The 18750-nt window shown below is 41.2% G+C and overlaps 1 protein-coding gene across 2 annotated transcripts; it reads right to left on the reverse strand.

The window, feature by feature from the left end:
• Nucleotides 1-16414: 16414 nt before the first annotated feature.
• Nucleotides 16415-18139, reverse strand: LOC148029777 (uncharacterized). 2 transcript variants are annotated; one of them, XM_087686100.1, is made up of 2 exons: nt 17767-18139; nt 16415-17543 (listed from the first exon to the last, which is right to left on the reverse strand). In XM_087686100.1, exon 2 carries the CDS (start codon nt 17438-17440, stop codon nt 16799-16801), a length of 642 nt encoding a protein of 213 aa, XP_087542226.1. In that variant the 5' UTR covers nt 17441-17543; nt 17767-18139; the 3' UTR covers nt 16415-16798. The 2 variants fall into 2 exon arrangements, with proteins under 2 accessions (XP_087542226.1, XP_087542224.1); XM_087686098.1 differs by having other exon boundaries at nt 16415-17546.
• Between the last annotated feature and the right edge of the window lie 611 nt (nt 18140-18750).

An 18750-nucleotide genomic window follows, 5' to 3' on the forward strand; every position in this document is an offset into this window, starting at 1 on the left:
AGAAGAAGGTGAAAGTTAAGAAAGAGGCAATAAAGCCAGTTCAGCGACCTAAAGAGCGGATGGTTTGGCGTGAAAAGCGAGCTCTATCGAACTATCATGAATTCGATTTGGCAAGCTCTCTTTGCGAAGTCAAGCCGGATGTGAACCTTTTGCAGCTTATTAAGCTTTCCCCAGGAGTACGTAAGGAATTTAGAAAGATCCTACGTACCGGGTATATTGTAGAACCTTTGGGTATTGCGCGAGTTGGTGATGATTGGTTCGAGCATGCTGAGAAGCATTGCCCAAGGGTTGCAGCCTATGTCGATGGGATATTAGTAGATTATGCCATTGTCGACACAGGATCATCTGTTAACATTATGAGTTCTGAACTGATGGAAAGGTTGGGTCTTGCGATTTAGAAAGATACTTCCACAATTCTCAGAATGGCAGATGACAGTTTGAGACAGCCGGAAGGCTGCATTACTAAGGTCCATGTCACTGTTGCAAATGTAGAATGCCTGTTGGACTTTAGGGTGATTCGTTTTGCAGGGCGGCCAAGTTACCAAGTATTACTTGGACGACCTTGGATCTTGCAAGCGGATTGCCAAGTGGATATACCTGCCGGTCGATTAATATTCGGCAGAGGTGCCCAGCGTGTGGTGGTTGATGCTTATCCTGAGTCCCCGCAGAGTGAGAGGGCTCCTCTATCTTCTACAGAATTGGAGACATTAGAAGATTCATCTGTTAGTGAGGCATCATCAAGTGATGAGTCCAAAGAGGGATCCACCACGGAGGACATCTATCAGATCACTTTGAACGAGCCGATAGAGGCCCAAGATCGTATAAGAGATGCAGATGTTATCGAGCTAGACCTTGGTACGCTTGATGATTCGCGGCCAATCAAATTAGGCTCTATGCTCAGCTCAGCAGAAAGGGAGGACTATGTGGCCTTGATCCAGGAATTCCGTGATATCTTTGCCTGGAGTTATGATGAGTTGAGAGGCATCCCTCCCAGTCTTGCTGTTCATACAATTCCGTTGAAAGAGGGCAGTCGTCCTGTACGGCAGAAAGTAAGGCGTATGCCTTTCGAATTGAGGGACGGGCTGTTTGAGGAGTTAGAGAAGCTTCGAAAAGCGGGTTTGATTTTTCCTGTGCAACACACGGAATGGTGTTCGCCAGTTGTGATTAGAAAGAAGAAGAATAATCAGATCCGTTTATGTGTAGACTTTAGGGAGCTGAATAAGCAGACAGTTAAGGACTACTACCCATTGCCATTTATTGACCAGATTTTGGATCAATTAGCGGGTAGGGAGATATATTCGTTTATGGATTTCTTTGCAGGATACAACCAAATGGCAATTGCAGAAGAGGACAAGTTGAAAACAACTTTTATCACTGTATTTGGCACTTTTGCTTACCACGTGATGGCTTTTGGTTTATGCAATGCGCCTGGTTCGTGGCAACGAACAGCCGATAAGACATTCGGTGACATATCCCCTGACGAGTTGAGGGTGTTTATTGATGACTTAGGGGCCGCCACCGTGAGAGAAAGGCAGTTGATCATTTTGAGAAAATGCTTTGAGTGCTGTAGACAATTTTGCATCGCCCTAAACCCACGGAAGTGTGCTTTTGGAGTACCTTATGGGCTATTGCTGGGTCATGTGGTCAGTTCGGTAGGAATTGCGACAGACCCCGAGAAGGTCAAAGTTATAGTTGCCATGGGTCCACCACGCACTCCGAAAGAGGTTCATAGCTTTCTGTCTTCGGTTGGTTACTACCGTAGATTCATTAACGCCTTAGCAGAAAGAACGTTGCCACTTACAAATTTATTGTCCTTTAGCTGTTCGTTTGTATGGGGTGACCCTTGTAAGGTAGCATTCGAGGATGTGAAACAAGAGCTAGCAAGAGCGCCCGTTTTAAAAGCACCTAAAAGAGGTGAGGTGTTCTATATATTTTCAGCAGCCACCATGTATAGTATCAGCTGCTGTTTAGCCCAAATTTGGGAAGAGAAGTGGTACCACCCGATTGCTTTTGCTAGTCGGAAGCTGGGGGTATCCGAAATCAATTACACCTACATGGAGAAGCTATGTCTAGCGATGGTCTTTGGGACCAAGAAGTTCAGGCATTACATTCTCTATGAGAAAGTCGTGCTTTATACGAAGGCGGAGGGACTTCGATTGTTGCTGAATAAGCTACAGCCGCCTGATCGTCTGGCGAAGTGGTTGATCACTTTGCAGGAATTTGATTATGAAATCAAGAGTAAGCCACCAAGGTTGCAAGGCATTGTGGAATGTCTAGTGGACTTTGGGGAGCCGAAAGAATCTGTGGCTGAAGGTAGTGACATGGAGATGATATTTAAAATAGATACGGCATCTATTCCCTCCTGGTATGCTGCAATAACGCATTATTTATCAACGGGAGAGGCGGGATCCGAACTATCTAAGGCTGAGAAAAGGAAAATTAAGCAGCAAGCGTTAAAGTTTGCCTTGATCGCAGGTACATTATATCGGCAAGGGGTTGATGACATCTATCGCCGATGTGTGATGCCTGACGAGGTGCCATTCATTTTGGAAGAGTGCCATGATTCTGCTTGCGGTGGCCATTTTGCTGGACGGCTTACAGCACAAAAGGCTTTAAGAGCAGGTTATTGGTGGCCTGCCATCTTCCAGGATGCGTTTGCGTATGTTAAGCGATGCGATATTTGCCAACGACATGATAGTCGAGAGAATAGGAAACGACCACTCACCCCTATTATGGCGATACTTCCATTTGAGAAGTGGGGAATAGACTTTGTGGGTCCTATTACTCCGTCATCGACTACGCAAAAGAGGTACATCATTGTAGCAACTGACTACTTCACAAAGTGGTCAGAAGCACGTGCAACAAGGAAAGATGATGCTAAAGAAACTGCTAGTTTCCTTTTAGAGCAAATAATATGCCGGTTTGGTCCACCGAAAGAATTAGTGTCGGACCGCGGAACCCATTTCCTGAATAAGGTGATCAAAGGTTTGACAGAGTTGTGGAACATCAAGCATAACAAGACAACCCCATATAATCCGCAAGCCAATGGGCAAGTCGAAAGCACCAACAAGCAGCTTGTAGGCATCCTGTCCAAAATTGTGTCGGAAAAGAAACGGGATTGGGATAAAAAGTTATACGTGGCAGTGTGGGCTTATAATACGACTTTCAAACGAGCCACTGGCCATACCCCGTTCAAGTTAGTATATGGGGAGGAGTGTGTCTTACCTTTAGAAATTGAGCTGCCGACTATTCGGTTTGCCATCAATCATTCTTTGAGCGATGAAGACGCTCTTTTTGAGCGCTTGACGACACTGGCACATTTAGATGAGCTTAAGTTGCAGAGCTTATTGCACCAAGAAGTGGCGAAGCGCCGAATGAAGAAGCTACATGACCTTAAAGCCAAGAAATACACCTTCAAGAAAGGACAGCTTGTTCTGTATTATGACGCACGACGTGAATTATTCCCAGGCAAGCTAGAACCCAAATGGGATGGGCCCTATAAGATCGTTAGGATAGGAAAGAATAAATCTACAGTGTTGTTAGCTGACCTTGAGGGGATAGAATTTAAAAATAAGGTTAATCTTAATAAGATTAAACCTTATTACTTCTGATTGCACTAATGCTATGACTGCCTTGCAGGTCTAGGCAGGATTGATCAAACATCTGCAAGGAAATCGTGATAGAGGTTGATGGGTCGTCTGATCCCTTATTTAGAACACCCATATTTGGAACAGAGGTATCATCACGGAAAGCTCATTTGGTGGAACAAAGGATACAAGGTGATTGAGCAAGAAGGCGGGACATTTATTTGGGAAATCAAGGTCTTCTGCCATCACTGCCTACAAATTTTGACGAGCATCCCTGTTGAATTCAATGATGATGGAGGGATGGAGCCTACAGTCCACCCGTTGAATATGCTGAATTTCGATTACCATAATTACGCGTAGAGTCCAGGATGGCAGGATATGTAAACCCTTTATGGACGTACACCTTGTACTTTGATGGGGCGTCCAGGGGTGCATGCAAAAAAGGAAGTGTAGGAGTTGTCATCCGAGACCCCCGACGACGCATTGTCATGAAGTTAGCTGCTTATCTCGGGGCGAATTTTACTAATAATATGGCCGAATACAAAGCCCTGATAATGGGTTTGAATATTGCAAAGAAGGGTGGTATCCGCCAGTTGTTGGTGAAAGGGGACTCTCAGTTGGTTTTAAATCAACTCAATGGGACGTACATGGTGCGGAACCCGATCCTTTGTATGTACCATCATACTGCCATAGCCTTGCTAGACGAATTCGATAGAGTGTCTTTTCAGCTGATTCCACGGAATTGGAATCAGTTTGCCGATTCATTGGCTAATCTTGCGTATGAAGAGGACCTCTTCTTTAATTGTGGCCCTTGTCCCGATATATCTATTGATGGTGAGACAAGACCTGGTCGTTTGTGGGGTATGCTTTCTGAACATGCCCTCTTTGGCAGACGATGGTTGATTTGGGTGATGCAGAGGGTAAGCGAGACTCATCTACCTTTATTATCTCAGACCCATAGACTGATTCGACGACATGTGATGCGAACACCTCTTGCGATATACGCAGGAGGGATAGGTCATAATTTAATGCACCTAGTTTAGGGCTATGCGCCTTTGTTCCCCTGGGAATAGTATGCTTTGATGTCTATCATGGTTGTTTCCAGGAGGATGTTATGCATAGTATTGTTTGTTTTCATTAGGCCAAGAGGGCCATTTCCCTGTCTAGTGCGGGTGCGTTTAATTGGGTTTTTGTTTAGTGTTGTGCTGGACAGGTTTCGTGGTGCGTGGAATTTGGTGGAGCCTGGAGGAGCCTTTGCTGCGATGGAAGCTTCTTGTGGCCACTCCAGGTGATATTTCTCCTTTACGAGTACCTTTCTTTCCTGTTATATGTGTATTTGTACTTGTTGAGGGGATACTTTTTGTTGGGGACCGGCGACCAAGGCATGAAGTCCCAGGTTTAGGCTACGTATGTTTGAGGGAGGTCGGAGTAGTCATTGCCTCCTGTAAAGACATTGTTAGACATTGAAAGATCTGTTTTAGAAGGAAGTCCTAGTGGCTCTGTTCTGCTAACCTGCTAGGCAGCCGTTCTAGGAGTTCTTGTTAGTAGTGAGGCAGTTAGAGAAGCCTGCTAGAAGATAATAATAATGATGCCAAGAAATCCTGAACATCCCAAACGATGAATATAAATACGAAGGTGTGTAAAAAGGGGTTCTAACCCCTATCAATGAAAAGAAAAGAAATGAAAATATATAAGCAGTTGATCATCGCCTTGCGAAGGCCTGGTAGGTTCCTGGGGACGAGTCAGACCCGGGGCCGATACCTTGTCTTCCTAGGGGTGGCTTCTTGCTGGAAAAAATAATATCAAAACCAGGAAGGTTGGAGCGAAAATAAAAGTGAGCGTTAGAAAAGGATTAAGTGTCGCCTTGCGAGGGCTTGGTAGGTTCTTGGGTGCCGAGACAAGTCCTGAGACCGATGCCCTGTTCTCCTTGGGTCACTACGCTCAGCTCCCTCCTTTTTACATGCCCAAGTATGTTCATCCAATCAAAACCCTCAAAGAAGAGATATACTGAAAGAAAATATCCTTTGCTCAGGCTATAGGAGTCCTCGCCTTGTAGGAGCTCCTAGTTGCGTTGTCTTTAGTTGGTCAGTAGTTCAGACTACCACTTAGGGCAACCTCTTTGGCAGTTCTTTTTAGTTTGGCTGTGTTGGAGCAGCTGGTTAGTGACTCACTTCGGATCTTCTATTAGATGATGCTAGGCCTATTCCTTGTGGATGTCATGCCTTGGTTCTGTCCAGGGGTAGGGGGAGCATTGTGCTGAGTTTTATGATGATAATTGTTATGTATCAGTTTGATGCTTCTTTGGTTGTTTATGTGCAGATATGTTCGTGGATTCGACGGGCTGAGTCGCCCTATCCCGTGGTCGCCAATGAGAGCGGAATTTAGGAGACGGGAAGTGCTTAAAAATAGCTAAAAATTATGAAGATCAAGGGGAAAATATTCACTGTCAAAGGCGGCGGCTCGATCTAGGACGATTTTAAGCGCCAAAGTGCTTTAGAGGTGCCCGAGCGACACTTGGTGATTTTTCATAATTTTTCAGACAGTCGTGCGGGTTGACACGAGCTACTGGCCAATGCGGGATGCTAAGCCGGACGCCCAGGATTTTTCAGAGCTCGATTCCGAGTCCGGACGGGGGAAAGGCCACAAACCGGTCAAGATTTGAAAAGGTGGACTTATTTTTTGCCAAAGTGGGCATGACCTTTGGGGCCCAAATTTTATGCCACATGAAATGTGGATGAAAAAAACGTGATGAGGAAGAAGAAGGCGTGAGGAAACAGGCGCCGATTTTTTCGCCATGATCTTGGGAGATGGAGGATGGAGACTGCACACAACCCCCCCGAGTGATCATTGGCAGTGAATCCCCTCCGTATGCTGATCATATCGCCGCCCTTCGCCCGTGGAATGATGGCCTGGTTTGAAATTTCTGATTCTAGTCTTTCTCTCTCCTCCCTCTCTCTCTTCTAAGAGGCAGTTCATGTGTGAGAAGGAGCAATGAAGAAAGAATGATGGAGACTTGTCCGGCATGGACCGGATTGCTACACGGGCTGAGAATGGTGATTTGGGATGTTGCTGGACATGAAGTGTTGCTATTTTCCAAATCTACAGCCATGGACACAAAACCCGAAACACGCGTTTAAGCGGTAAACCAAAAAATTACAAAGAAAATTTAGTGTTTTATGCTTTTGATTGATGGAATGCCGTTCATATGGACTAAGATTTGATTATGCTGCTGATTCTTCTGAGTTCTTACTGTTTATAACCAGAAATTATGAAAAACATGCATTTCATGGCCCGAAATAATGTCAAGAAACCCGAAAACCATGAAAAATGGGAAAAAACAAGGGTTTTGGGCGTATAAATGGGGAAAACTGTCGATACACATCAACTAATCTTTCAATTTTGTTGCAAATGAACTAAGGGCCACAGCCCACAAACTGGTTTTCATTTTCAGCAATTTAAAAAATACAAGAAAATGAAGAAAATGGGGAAAAAATGATAAAAACATCATGAAAAATAGGGGAAAAATACATTTGGGGCTACGAAAAATATAGAAAAATAGGATTTATGTTTGTTGATGTATAGCAAGGCTGGGGCATGAAGTTGTGCTTCAGTTCAGCCTTGTTTATTTGTTTTAGTGCGTGTTTCCTTCCTTTCTCCACATAAAATGACAAGGAAACCCTGGAAGAGATGAATGCAATGATGCACTATCAACGGGGAAGGGTAGAGTTGTGGAAAAAATGGTTAAATGCCGTTGAGTATGAGGAATAATTTGCTGATTTTATATGCATTGCATCTAGGACGGAATAATAATGATAAAAATTAAACCCTAGTAGCACGAAGATCACTTCGGTGCTAGGTGTTGCAACGAAGCACAAAGCGGTTAGAAAGAAAAGCATGAAAGAGGTGTTTTGCACTTGCACGCTGCTGGTTTTTAAAATGTTTGAGCACTAGGCATCCACCTCTTTGCATGATCATTTAGAGGAAATTAAAAGTATCAGAGTTAGCTCCTGGATATGCATAGCACTTGTTTTCAGTAGGCCTGTGACCCACCGTTGAGAGTGTGAGGTTCCTATGCTGTAGGATAGACGAGGGTTATAGGGGAAGTTAAGTAAGGACAATGGTACATTCCTGGATACGTTTATTTGGTACCTTGAGTGACGTTTGTGCGAAATGTTTAAATGTTGAGCGACGCATCGAGGGGCCAATCCCCAAGGTGTAGGAGAGTCGCAGAGGGTTGACGGCATTCAGCCGTAGGAGGAACCCCATATGTGTATGTGATTCGAGCCTTTTGGCTATGTGAAAGGGACTCCCTCTGAGGAGCAATATTGGGTTAGGATCAGTTGGACTACAACGTATTACAAACGCAATGTTTAGGAAGGCAGAGATTTTGATAGACGCTCCTGGCCGCGAGGCCGAGGGGTTGTCTTGCGCATAGTGACGAGGTCCGGCTAGTGCATGAGCCAGTGCCGGCCCGTTTTTAGGTCCATCAACAAAGGTTCTAGAGGACCCGCTAACCATGCGAGTGTTGGTGTGGTCATTAAAGATCCCTGGAATAGAGTTGTTATGAAAATGGGAGCATATCTTGGCATTACTTTTACGAATAACATGGAAAAATACAAGGCCTTGATCATGGGACTGAATGCAATCTGACGTGATGGTATCCATTGGTTATTGGTAAAAGGTGACTCGCAGCTAGTGATCAATCAATTGAATGGGACCTATAGTGTGAGATATCTTATTCTGCGGATGTACCACCATGCAACCTTGGATATAATGTACATTTTTTAGGTAGTGACTTGCCAGCTTATTCCTCAACAGTGGAATCACTTTGCAAATTCCCTAGCCAATTATACTTTTGTTGAGGATATATTTTTCAATTGTGGTCCTGGGGGCGCTCTTACAATTACCTCCTAATATCAGCTCAGGGATACTTTGGGAATTTCTTGCTGACACATCCTATTTCGACCGCCACTAGTTAGTATAGATTATGAGTCAAGTGGCGGTTGATCCCCTTTCTATTCTATCATGGACGCACATGATCGTTTATCATCATATTCATTGGACACCCCTTGCTACTTATGTAGGGGGTTAACCAATAACCTGGTACACTTAGTTTAGGGCCGGAGGAGCCCTCAACCTTGGTCGGTCTTATGCTTCAGTAGAGTTACGTTAGAACCAAGGGTTTATTTGAGCAGTACGCTGTTGAATGTTCATTTTATGAATTATTTCGTTAGGCCAAGAGGGCCAATTATTCTGCAGTGAAGTGTTATATTTCACTAGGCCAAGAGAGCCATGTATTTGTCTAGTCCAATTGCAGTTAATGCTTTTATTTTAGTGGTGTGTTATACAGATCCAATGGAACCTGGGGGGAGCCTCTTGTTGCGCAAAAGCTTCTTGTGGCCAAGTCCAAGTGATATTTTTCCTTTACGAGTACTTTTTCTCTATGCTATATGTGTTTATATACTTTATGGGATTTTTTCTTTGTTGGGGACCGGCAATCAAGACATGAAGTCCCAGGGTTAGGTTAGGTGTGTCTGAGGGAGTTCTGAGTAGTTGTCTGGCCTCTTGTCAAGACGATTATGCTGGACCTCTCCCTCATGGGTTTCATGCCTTACTCTTTTCAGGAGATGTTCCATCGTTCACCAAGAATCTATTGTCTATAGTCAGATGGTTGAGCAAAACCTATAGGTACAATTTAATAGAGATGGTTGCTTCATACATAAGTATGGTAGAGGATGTAGATTGGTTGTTAAAGGCTAGGGGTATGGCATGATATTTACACTAGATTCAAACATCCTTGAATTAAATGTTGCTATGTTTGCTCATGATGGGGCAAGTACCCGAGACATTGATATTTGGCACAAGCGGATTGGACATATAAATGTCCAAAAGCTGAAAAATATGCAGCATAAGGAGCTTGTTATAGGCGTACCAAGGTTTAAGTATGTTGTTTTGGGACATATATACTTAGCACATCAATTTGGAAAAAAAATCAAGTTTCCATTTGCCAGGAATATTTGGAATAGCAGCATGCCTTTACAGCTTGTACACTCAAATGTATGGAAACCTGCACATAATACATCACTTGGTGGGTCTTGATACTATGTGACCTTTATGGATTACTATAGCAGGTATACATGGATATACATCTTAAAGCGTAAGGATGAGGTGTTGGACAACTTTATGGATTTTAAAGCTCATGCTGAAAAAGAGTTTAACTATTATGTCTCATGCTTATGATCTGATAGTGGTGGAGAGTACATGTCAAAGAAGTTTGGCATATACTTAGCAAAGTATGGGATCAGGAGGCAATCGACTTGCAGCTATACTATACAATAGAAGGGAGTTACTGAAAGGAAGAACAAGGTGATTATGGAGGCAGCCATGGCCATGTTAAATGAGAGGGATATGCCATTGCATTCTTGGGCTGAAGCAATACTTATGGATGTCTATGTGATGAATAGAACACCTACAGCATGAATAGATGAGAAGACACCTTATGAGCAGCTCTATGGCTCTACAAGCATAATATCAAACATTTAAAATTATATGGTAGTATTGCCTATGTCCATGTTTCATATGACAAATGGAAAAAACTTGAAGTGAAGTGTGTTTTTATTGGATACTCCCAAGAAAGAAGGCATACAAGTGTATTGTTCCAACTACAAGATAGATGTTGCTCAGTCCTCGTGATGTTGTGTTTGATGAATTAGCATCTTGGTATGATGTTAAGCAAGTTGCAGTATATGATGACACTTCACAAGGTACATGTGGCAAAAATGGATAGCAAGACACTATTTCTACTAATGAACCTTCTCATGATGCATCTACAAGTATAAGTCCTTGGACAAAGGCTGGCTTTGCAGCCATGGGTCTCCATCCAAACATGGATATGTCAGTTGTGAGGGGGAGAGATACAAGAAAAGAGAAGGTTTTTGATTATGTTACAGGTCCATTGACGTCAAGGCATGACTCAGCGAGTTTGGCATACCGGCAATGGTTACACATGGAGTTAAGTAGAGATATGTATTGCAAAAGGAGTTAAGGATGAAAACTAGTGCAAGGCTATGGATGATGAATATGAGGCTTTGCTAAAAAATAGAACATGGGATTTGGTTGAGTTGCTTGAGGGCAAAATACCTATTGAATGCAAGGAGGTCTATAAAGTAAAATGTAAGTCTGATGGCTCACTGGAAAGGTACAAAGCCAGATTGGTAGTGAAAGGATATGCCCAGCAGTATAGACTAGATTATGAGAAAACCTTTAGTTTGGTTGCTAAGATGGCAACTATACTAATTGTTATTGCATCGGTTGCAACCAAAGGTTGGAATCTGTATCATATGGATGTTAAAAATGCTTTTCTAAATGGTGATTTAGTAGAAGAGGTTTATATGGATCAAGTAACCAAAGAGCTATGTGCATCCCGACTATCCATCATACGTATGCACATTGAAGAAAGTATTGTATAGCTTAAAGCAAGCCCCACGGGCCTAGAAGGCAAGGACTACTTCCTACTTGTAGAGACACTTGGATTTCAACTAGGTAAAGTTGATCATAGCCTATTTATCAAGAAAAAAAAGATAAGATATGTGATTTTGGTGCTCTATCTAGATGATTTGGTGATCACAAGTGATGACATATAGGGCATTGATTGCATAAAAGTTATGTTGTAGAAAGAATTTCGGATTACATACTTGGGATGGCTGAATTTTTTCTTAGGGATTGAAGTTATGCATACACCTCATGGGATATGAATGATACAAAAACACTATGCACAGAATATGTTGGAGAAGTATGGCATGTTGGAATGCAAACCCATGGTTGTGGGTAATGCGCTAAGCATAAATTAGTGTAAACCAAATCTGAGGCAATTTAATAGTTTTTATACTTATGTTCCTTTTTGTCTAGGCAAAAGTGTTCTAATTCCACCATTTGATTTTTTTTATATTGTTGAATCTTTACTTGTTAAGATTTACTTGCAAAGTAAAGTTCATTGTCAAGTTTGATTCACAAAGGCCCTTCAAGCTAACATCATTGTTGGGTACATTTTGGCAACAAGATGAAGTCATGACAAAGATCTAAAAGACATGCCTACTTTAGAGACTCGTTATAGGATTTGGGTGAAGATTTTGCGCTTACTCCATGGGAGATGGGATAAATTACAAGGTGACTCCTCATGTGCTACTATTAGGAGAGTTTTGTTTTTCTTAGGACTCTATCACCTTCTTTGACTTAAGAGTATAACATTGATTTTGACCGTTGATCATGCACAGTTTTTGTTCATGTTTTCTCCCTTTATGATGTTGATATTTCCATGTATTATGTACATGTGTAGGTCAAGTCGCTGACCTACAATCCTACAATTTTCAAATTCTTGAATTGTATACCTGAATTTTGTTTGAATATTACTTCAGTGATCATGATGATTGGTTTAGCCAAAAATGCCTGGTGATTTTGAAGACTTGCAAACTTCTATGTAAGTCCCTATGAGATGAAGGCCATATCTTTAAATTTTGGGTAGAAGAATTTTTTCTAAAGAGTTTACGGTCCTATGGCAAGTTCAATGTCGCCTCGTTTGTACAACACATGATATCATTCTAGAAACATTAGTCACTTTCATAAATTATATCTATAAGGTGCAAGAAATTATAGGTAGATGTCACTTCTAACTCCAAATCATTGGTGGCAAAGCTAAAGAACTCACTTGATAAGAACATGGAAGTAATTAGATAGGCATGTAGGCCTGGTTAAATGAAAATAGGTTGGGTAAAGGCGCCCTTAAGTCAATACCCAATTGATAGTCCATAATTTCTAAAACAAGATGCAGGCGCCTGAGTGGGGTAGAGGAGAAAGATAAGTTCTTGATGACAGCGTGCATAATGCAGTATTACAGTAGCTCAGGGTGAGCAACATTAAACCCATTGCTGTGCTGTGCTCTCAGTAGATATAGTGAATATTACATAGCCATCTGTGTGGTTCATCTGCTTCCTCATCCAATTGTGAGGCACACAACAAGCACACTGATCAGAGCTCAAGCAATGCTTAAGTATTAAGCCTGCAGTCCATACTAGGCAGCCAGCTGCGTATCTGCGCTTCCCCAGTAAGAGGCACATAATCGCATGCTGAAGCACCCGTATTATCAGCGCATATTAAGTGCACGGCGCCGCCAAAAACACGCATATCGTAATCTACGTTAGTGAGAAATTAAGGATTATCGAAACATTGCGGCGTAGCAACCCTTATCATTCAAGGGTGTGTAGCATGTATAGATAGCTTCTGAAGCGAAGAAAATCAAGGAATCCATCATGTCTATATGGTCCTGCGGGGCAAAGCTGCTTCCAATATGAAACAGTAGCCACAGACCAGCCATAGGATAAACCATCAGCTTCAACACAGTTCTCATGTGTGGAAAAAAGAGAGAGAGAGGAGGACGTAAACGCGCGCGCGCGCGCGCGAGAGAGAGAGAGAGAGAGAGAGAAGAGGAGGACGACGACGACGACGACAAACCATCAGCTTCAACATAGTTCGTGTGTGTGCGCGTGTGTTTCCTGAGTAACTTGCAACCCATCATGATGAGAAATTTTTACAAAGCCTACAACACAATTTGTGTAAGAAGAATGTTCCTGATTAATGGGAGGTGAAACATAATCCATTTTAATAACCAAAATTTTGTCGTCACTCCTAAATATATAAGCATATCACATGAGTTTAAGAGAAGAGCTTTTTAAAATATTATTTTTATATATTTTTTACATATAAAAAGTTACCATATAAAAGAGTGTGAATAGCAAAAGGATCTGTTTTATTTAGAAAAACTTCACAAATAAGAGTATTTTTTAAATAGCCCTTGAATGCAAATGATATACAGAACGTATATATAGCAAAACCCCGAAGGGCATAGAGTATCTTTTTATGAGAGCACATGTAATTGGTCTAATCTTTGCATTGAAGATTGAATGTAGACCTATGAAGGACTCTCAAATGACTCATTGCAAGAGTGATCGATAATTGGAGAGAAGCCTACTATCCTTGAAGGAGTAGTGCTCCATTTATGACCAAACCACCACTTAAAAGAATCCCTTTCCCATAAAGTCATAGGCAAGTAGGTTGTACTTTTCTTGGAATGTTGTAGAAAACCATTTATGAAACTCTTCCTAATGGAGTTACCCCATAAATTACATAGAGAGGCCAATAATCACAAAATCAAAGTACCTAGTGTATGATGCCTCCATCAACCATTAATCTTTTGCATACTAGAGTCCACTCCTAATGTCCCATGCAGAATTTAATGGGTATCAAATCGTTTTCCTTTACATGCACATCATAGGATTCAAGTTGTGTTGATGCATTGCATGTCAGCTTCAATACCTTGAAGAGGCTTCCGCTTTCACCATTGTGTCCCTCTTCCACATTTACCATATATGTGTGTACAACATGAGACTTATGTTACCATGGTTTACCATGTATATGTGTACAACATGAGACTTATGTTACCATGGTGTGACATGCAATTCGTACATTGGTGTATGAAGTTTTGATTACCTACAATTGTTTATTATGAATTTCTATAGTTTAAAGTGAAGGTAGTTGTTGCTTTCAAGTTTGGAGAGAATATGATTCTTACCATGGTATAAAGCTTAGACTACTTCTAATCGATTGCTATGATCTATTAATAGTTTTGGGGTGAATACAGTTCATTCTCTGTAAGTTAAAGAACTATACATATGACGTATTCATCACTAAGTAGGATAACCCATCAACATGTTTGATACATTATTGAGATATGTGATTATGAAAAAGACTAGAGCTCACATAAGTTTGCCACATATTGAATGAGTATGAAAGGACAACTTCAAAATCAGACAATTTGTCATGATATGATGCCAATTGCTTTTCAAATTCTTATAACCAAAGAAAGTCTAGAGAATATATATTTGTGTGTATGTGTGTGATTAAACAAACCAATGTCAATTTTGTGAATAATGGAATGAAATGTGGTCCATCAACCATGTTAACACGTAAGCCAAAAATGAAATCCACAAGAGAGGATCTAGAAATATCAACATTCAAAAGTAGGTGATGGAACTATTATCATATGGTAGGAGAAAAGTCTTTTAAAGGAAAAGGGGAACTTGAGTAAAAATAAGCAAGTGAGGATCCAATCTCAAAATTCTACTTTAGCATGAATAAAGGCAAGAGTATATTGTAACACACGTAAAAATTGTGCTTTAAGTCAAACATACTAAATATTCAATATAAAATATTTCATGTGATTGGGGTGATTTCCGTTTAGAAGTTTGTGGGCTTCTTGTAGCAAAGATTAGTTGATATGCCAAAGTCCATCTGATAAAGCAATGATGTCAACAAGTCCCAGTAAGAATACACTAATATTGATTTGTTACCCAACTAAGTAGGTTCAAAGTTACACCATGTCACATTGCTATGAAGATGGAAAATCGTAGTCAATTGAATAAAATGAAGTAAAATAAGCTAGTGAAGGTGAGGCTCCTTTAGTAGTGTTTTCTCTTACTTTCTATCAGCCTTTTCTATAGAAACAAAAAGACTTGAAGGTGATGCTAGCTTTATTGCCAGCTCTATGACACAATACAATATTTATGATAACCAATATCATATAGTCCGAAAGAACTCCCATCCCAATAGAAGCTATGTATTTGACTTGAATAAAAAGGAAGGAAAAACATTACAAAATTGTACCTAAAGAAGAGAATCCATTTTTTCTACGACCAAACTTTACCATTTGAAAAAGCCATTTATAAGAATTTCTAATGGAGATGTTCTCCACATTCTCCCCAATCGACTATTCCTTTGACTTTTGAGGAACATATTCTTCTACACTCTTCCTATTAGTATATACTTTTGCATGAAGAGGGCCATCCTTTAAAAGGATTAGAAAAGCCTACCCCCTTACAAAAATTGAAACTAATAATGGGATGTCACAAGAAGACAATACAACTTCACAATCTTGCAAGGGCAAGATTGTAGGGGGTAGAAAACCGCGTGAAACCACAGCATGATCATATTTTGCAAAACCAGCTCCTCTACTATGACCAACAATAATGGAGTGATACAACAAACATTAACCAAGGTGTTATGTTTTGAATTTTGAAATTTTCAACGTCACTAACATAAAAGTAGTCCTATGATTGGAAAGTTACAATGTGATCAACAAATAGCAACCATATTCTTCTAATTGGAGATTAAATGGTTTTACGATATACACCTGTGGAGATTGAATAGTTTTATGGTATACAACTCCACTTGATTGGAGATTAAATAGTTTTATGATATACACCTTTGGAGATTGAATACTTTATGATTTACAACTCCACTTGATTGGAGATTAAATAGTTTTATGATATATAACTTCACTACTCAACATGATGCTCGCATTTTTTTTAAAGAATTAATTACAAAAACCCCTCTGTATCAAAGGCTCAACTCTACAACTTGAGAAGCAATTTCTGAATTGCTATGCAAATACTCTCCACATTATTTCCCATCACCAATGATTTCATTCACTTTTGAGGGGAAAAAGGGAGTGATTCTTCTTCACTCTTCCTACTACTCTCCCCTTTTGTTTGTCTTTAAAATGTGAAACAAGCTTCACATTAACATCACAAGTTACATCATCTCAAAGGATGGAGCTCAAAAATCTAGTCTGATAAGTCTAATCATCCCAAAGGACGGGTAAATATCATGAGTGGAGCTCAAAAGCCCTTTTCTTTGGCATGAAGAGAATAATTCCAGCATACCCACTTAACTTACAAAGAAATCAAGATGATAGATATCAGAAAAGGGCACATAGCTTTGCAATCTTGCTAAAGCAACTTAATTATTTGGAGAATGGTAAATTACAATGCCAACATGAGGTAGGAACCATTATAGATAGTCCTATGGTAGGAAATGTACAATGTGATCAGCAAAACAAGGAACCATATTACAACTTCACTCCTCAAGGTGTGTTGCTCACTTGCCCACAAAACCCATCTATAGAAGATTCGTCTCTTTTAGACCCACAAGAGACCATGTTGCTCATCATCAGCAAAGAACCTCCCCATAATGAACCAAGCTTTCTTCTCTAATCCATCAAGTAAATAACTCATCAAGAAAGAAGAAACCATGTCAATTCCTCTCTCCAATGATGAGGAGAGTAGTAGCTCATATCAGGAAAGAGGAAAATTTTTCTTTCTCTAATCATCGAGAGAGTAGCTCTTCCGACAAGTGTAGGTTTGGATGCTCCCGGTTGGGTAAGCCATGGTGATGTCCAAGGTACATTTGGAGACCACATCAGAGTGGTGGGAGAAGATGCTGGCAGTGGTGACATGGCCTATGATGGTAATAACAGTGGTCAAGGGGAGGACGGAGGATGGGGGAGACGAATAGATTGAAGAAGATGACGATGATGATGAATAGAAAGAAGGAGGTAGCTGAAGTGGATTCGCAAGGCTCAATTGGACAGAGTAGGCAATGGAGGACTGAGAGAAGACCAAGCCCGCGGGGATGGAGTCCAAAGCAATCTGAGAGGACTGGAAGAAGAGGCAGGCAGTGCTACCTTGCTCTATGTAGAAATCAGCTCTGTTGGGGTTATACATGGAGATCTGCAGGCTGAGGCTGAGGCTCACAGAGGAGTTGCTGGCCATGCTTGATGTTGATGATCCCTGCCCAAGACTGAATGACAGGAGCTGGATCCTTGTCACATCCACTGTGGGGTCCTTGGGCTTGAACAAGGTGAAGTACAGTATCAAGAGAAGGATTATTATGAAAACCAGGAAGAGTGTGCACAGTATGCATGCTGCCTGCTTCCTTTCCTTGTCCCTCTTGCAATCCCCCATGATTCTTCCCCTTGCTGTAGGTTTTATGCCCTCTTTTTATGAGCCTGGCAGCTTCTGAGCTCTCTAATTGCGGCTTCTGCTCTTCTAATCTGGGGCTTCTCAGCTTCTAATTGCAAGAGTGTAAAGAAAGAAAGAAAGTGAGACAGAATGAGAAGAGCTATGGAGAGACAGCTTCTTAGATTTTACCTCCTTCTTGAGCTTCCCTCTCTCAGGCACCAATATGCAGGCCGCCTTCTTTGGTATTCTTCCCTCTTCTTTTCTGCCTCTTGAGCTTCTAATACAATTCTTTCAGGCAAGAGTAAAAGAGAGTGAGCTTCTGAGATTACCTTCTGTATGTGCCGCTCTCAGGCACCATATGCAGAGACCTTCTTCTCTTTCGGCTATGGTGGATTTCTCTTTGGCTTCTTTCTCCTTTGCTATGGTGGATGCCCTTTGGCTTTCTCTGCGGTTCCTATATGCAGCCCTTCTTTTCGTTGAAGCTCCTCTTGGTTGTGGATGAAATCGGTGCTCTAATTACAGGAATGAGAATAAGGCTCTCTCTCTCTCTCTCTCTCTCTCTCTCGATCAATCAATGACAGGAGAGATAGGCTCGTTCTTGGTCGCATGAAGATGTGGGAATATTGAACCGCTAAAGCGAGGGTGAAGGAAAATTCCATGAAACAACAACACACAAAAAGGACCCACGATGGTCGTCGAACAAGACAAACAAGCATTTGTGGTCTTCCCGAAGGAAGAGACCTCGTCCACGATACTAATTGTGTGGGAGAGAGAGAGAGAGAGAGAGAGAGAGATTTACCAAAAACAGAGAGAGAGAGAGAGAGATTTTGGTAAACGCTCAAGCATCAATTTTCAATTAGTCTCTACATTTAGCTACTCAAATTACATTGTGCATGTGCGCTCATGCGCACGTGCGTGCATGTGAGCTTAGGTAAACAGCCAAGCATCAATCCTCAATTAGTCTTTACATTTAATTATTTAAATTATACTTGCGGAACGCTAAGCCGTTTCTTTGCTTCAAAGCAGCAAACGAAGATAGGACGACGACTTCGCTCAACAATCCATTTTTCATCTTTCTCTCTCCTCTTTTCCCTCTTTGTTTCTAATTTTTTATTTACTCTTTCTCTCTCCCCCCAAATTCCCTATGTCTAATTCTCTCTCTCTCCTTTTATTCTCCCCCCTCTCTCCTCTCTTTTCATTCTCTCTTTCTTCTCTATTTTTTATTCTCTCTCTCTTTTTAAATTTTATATTTTCTCTCTCTATAATTCTCTCTACATGTTCTCTCTCTCTCTCTCTCTCTCTCTCTCTCTCTC

Source organism: Lygodium microphyllum, chromosome 10 (genome assembly GCF_053477565.2).
Source record: "Lygodium microphyllum isolate KBCC chromosome 10, Lygodium_microphyllum_v1.1.10, whole genome shotgun sequence".
Taxonomy (NCBI): domain Eukaryota; kingdom Viridiplantae; phylum Streptophyta; class Polypodiopsida; order Schizaeales; family Lygodiaceae; genus Lygodium; species Lygodium microphyllum.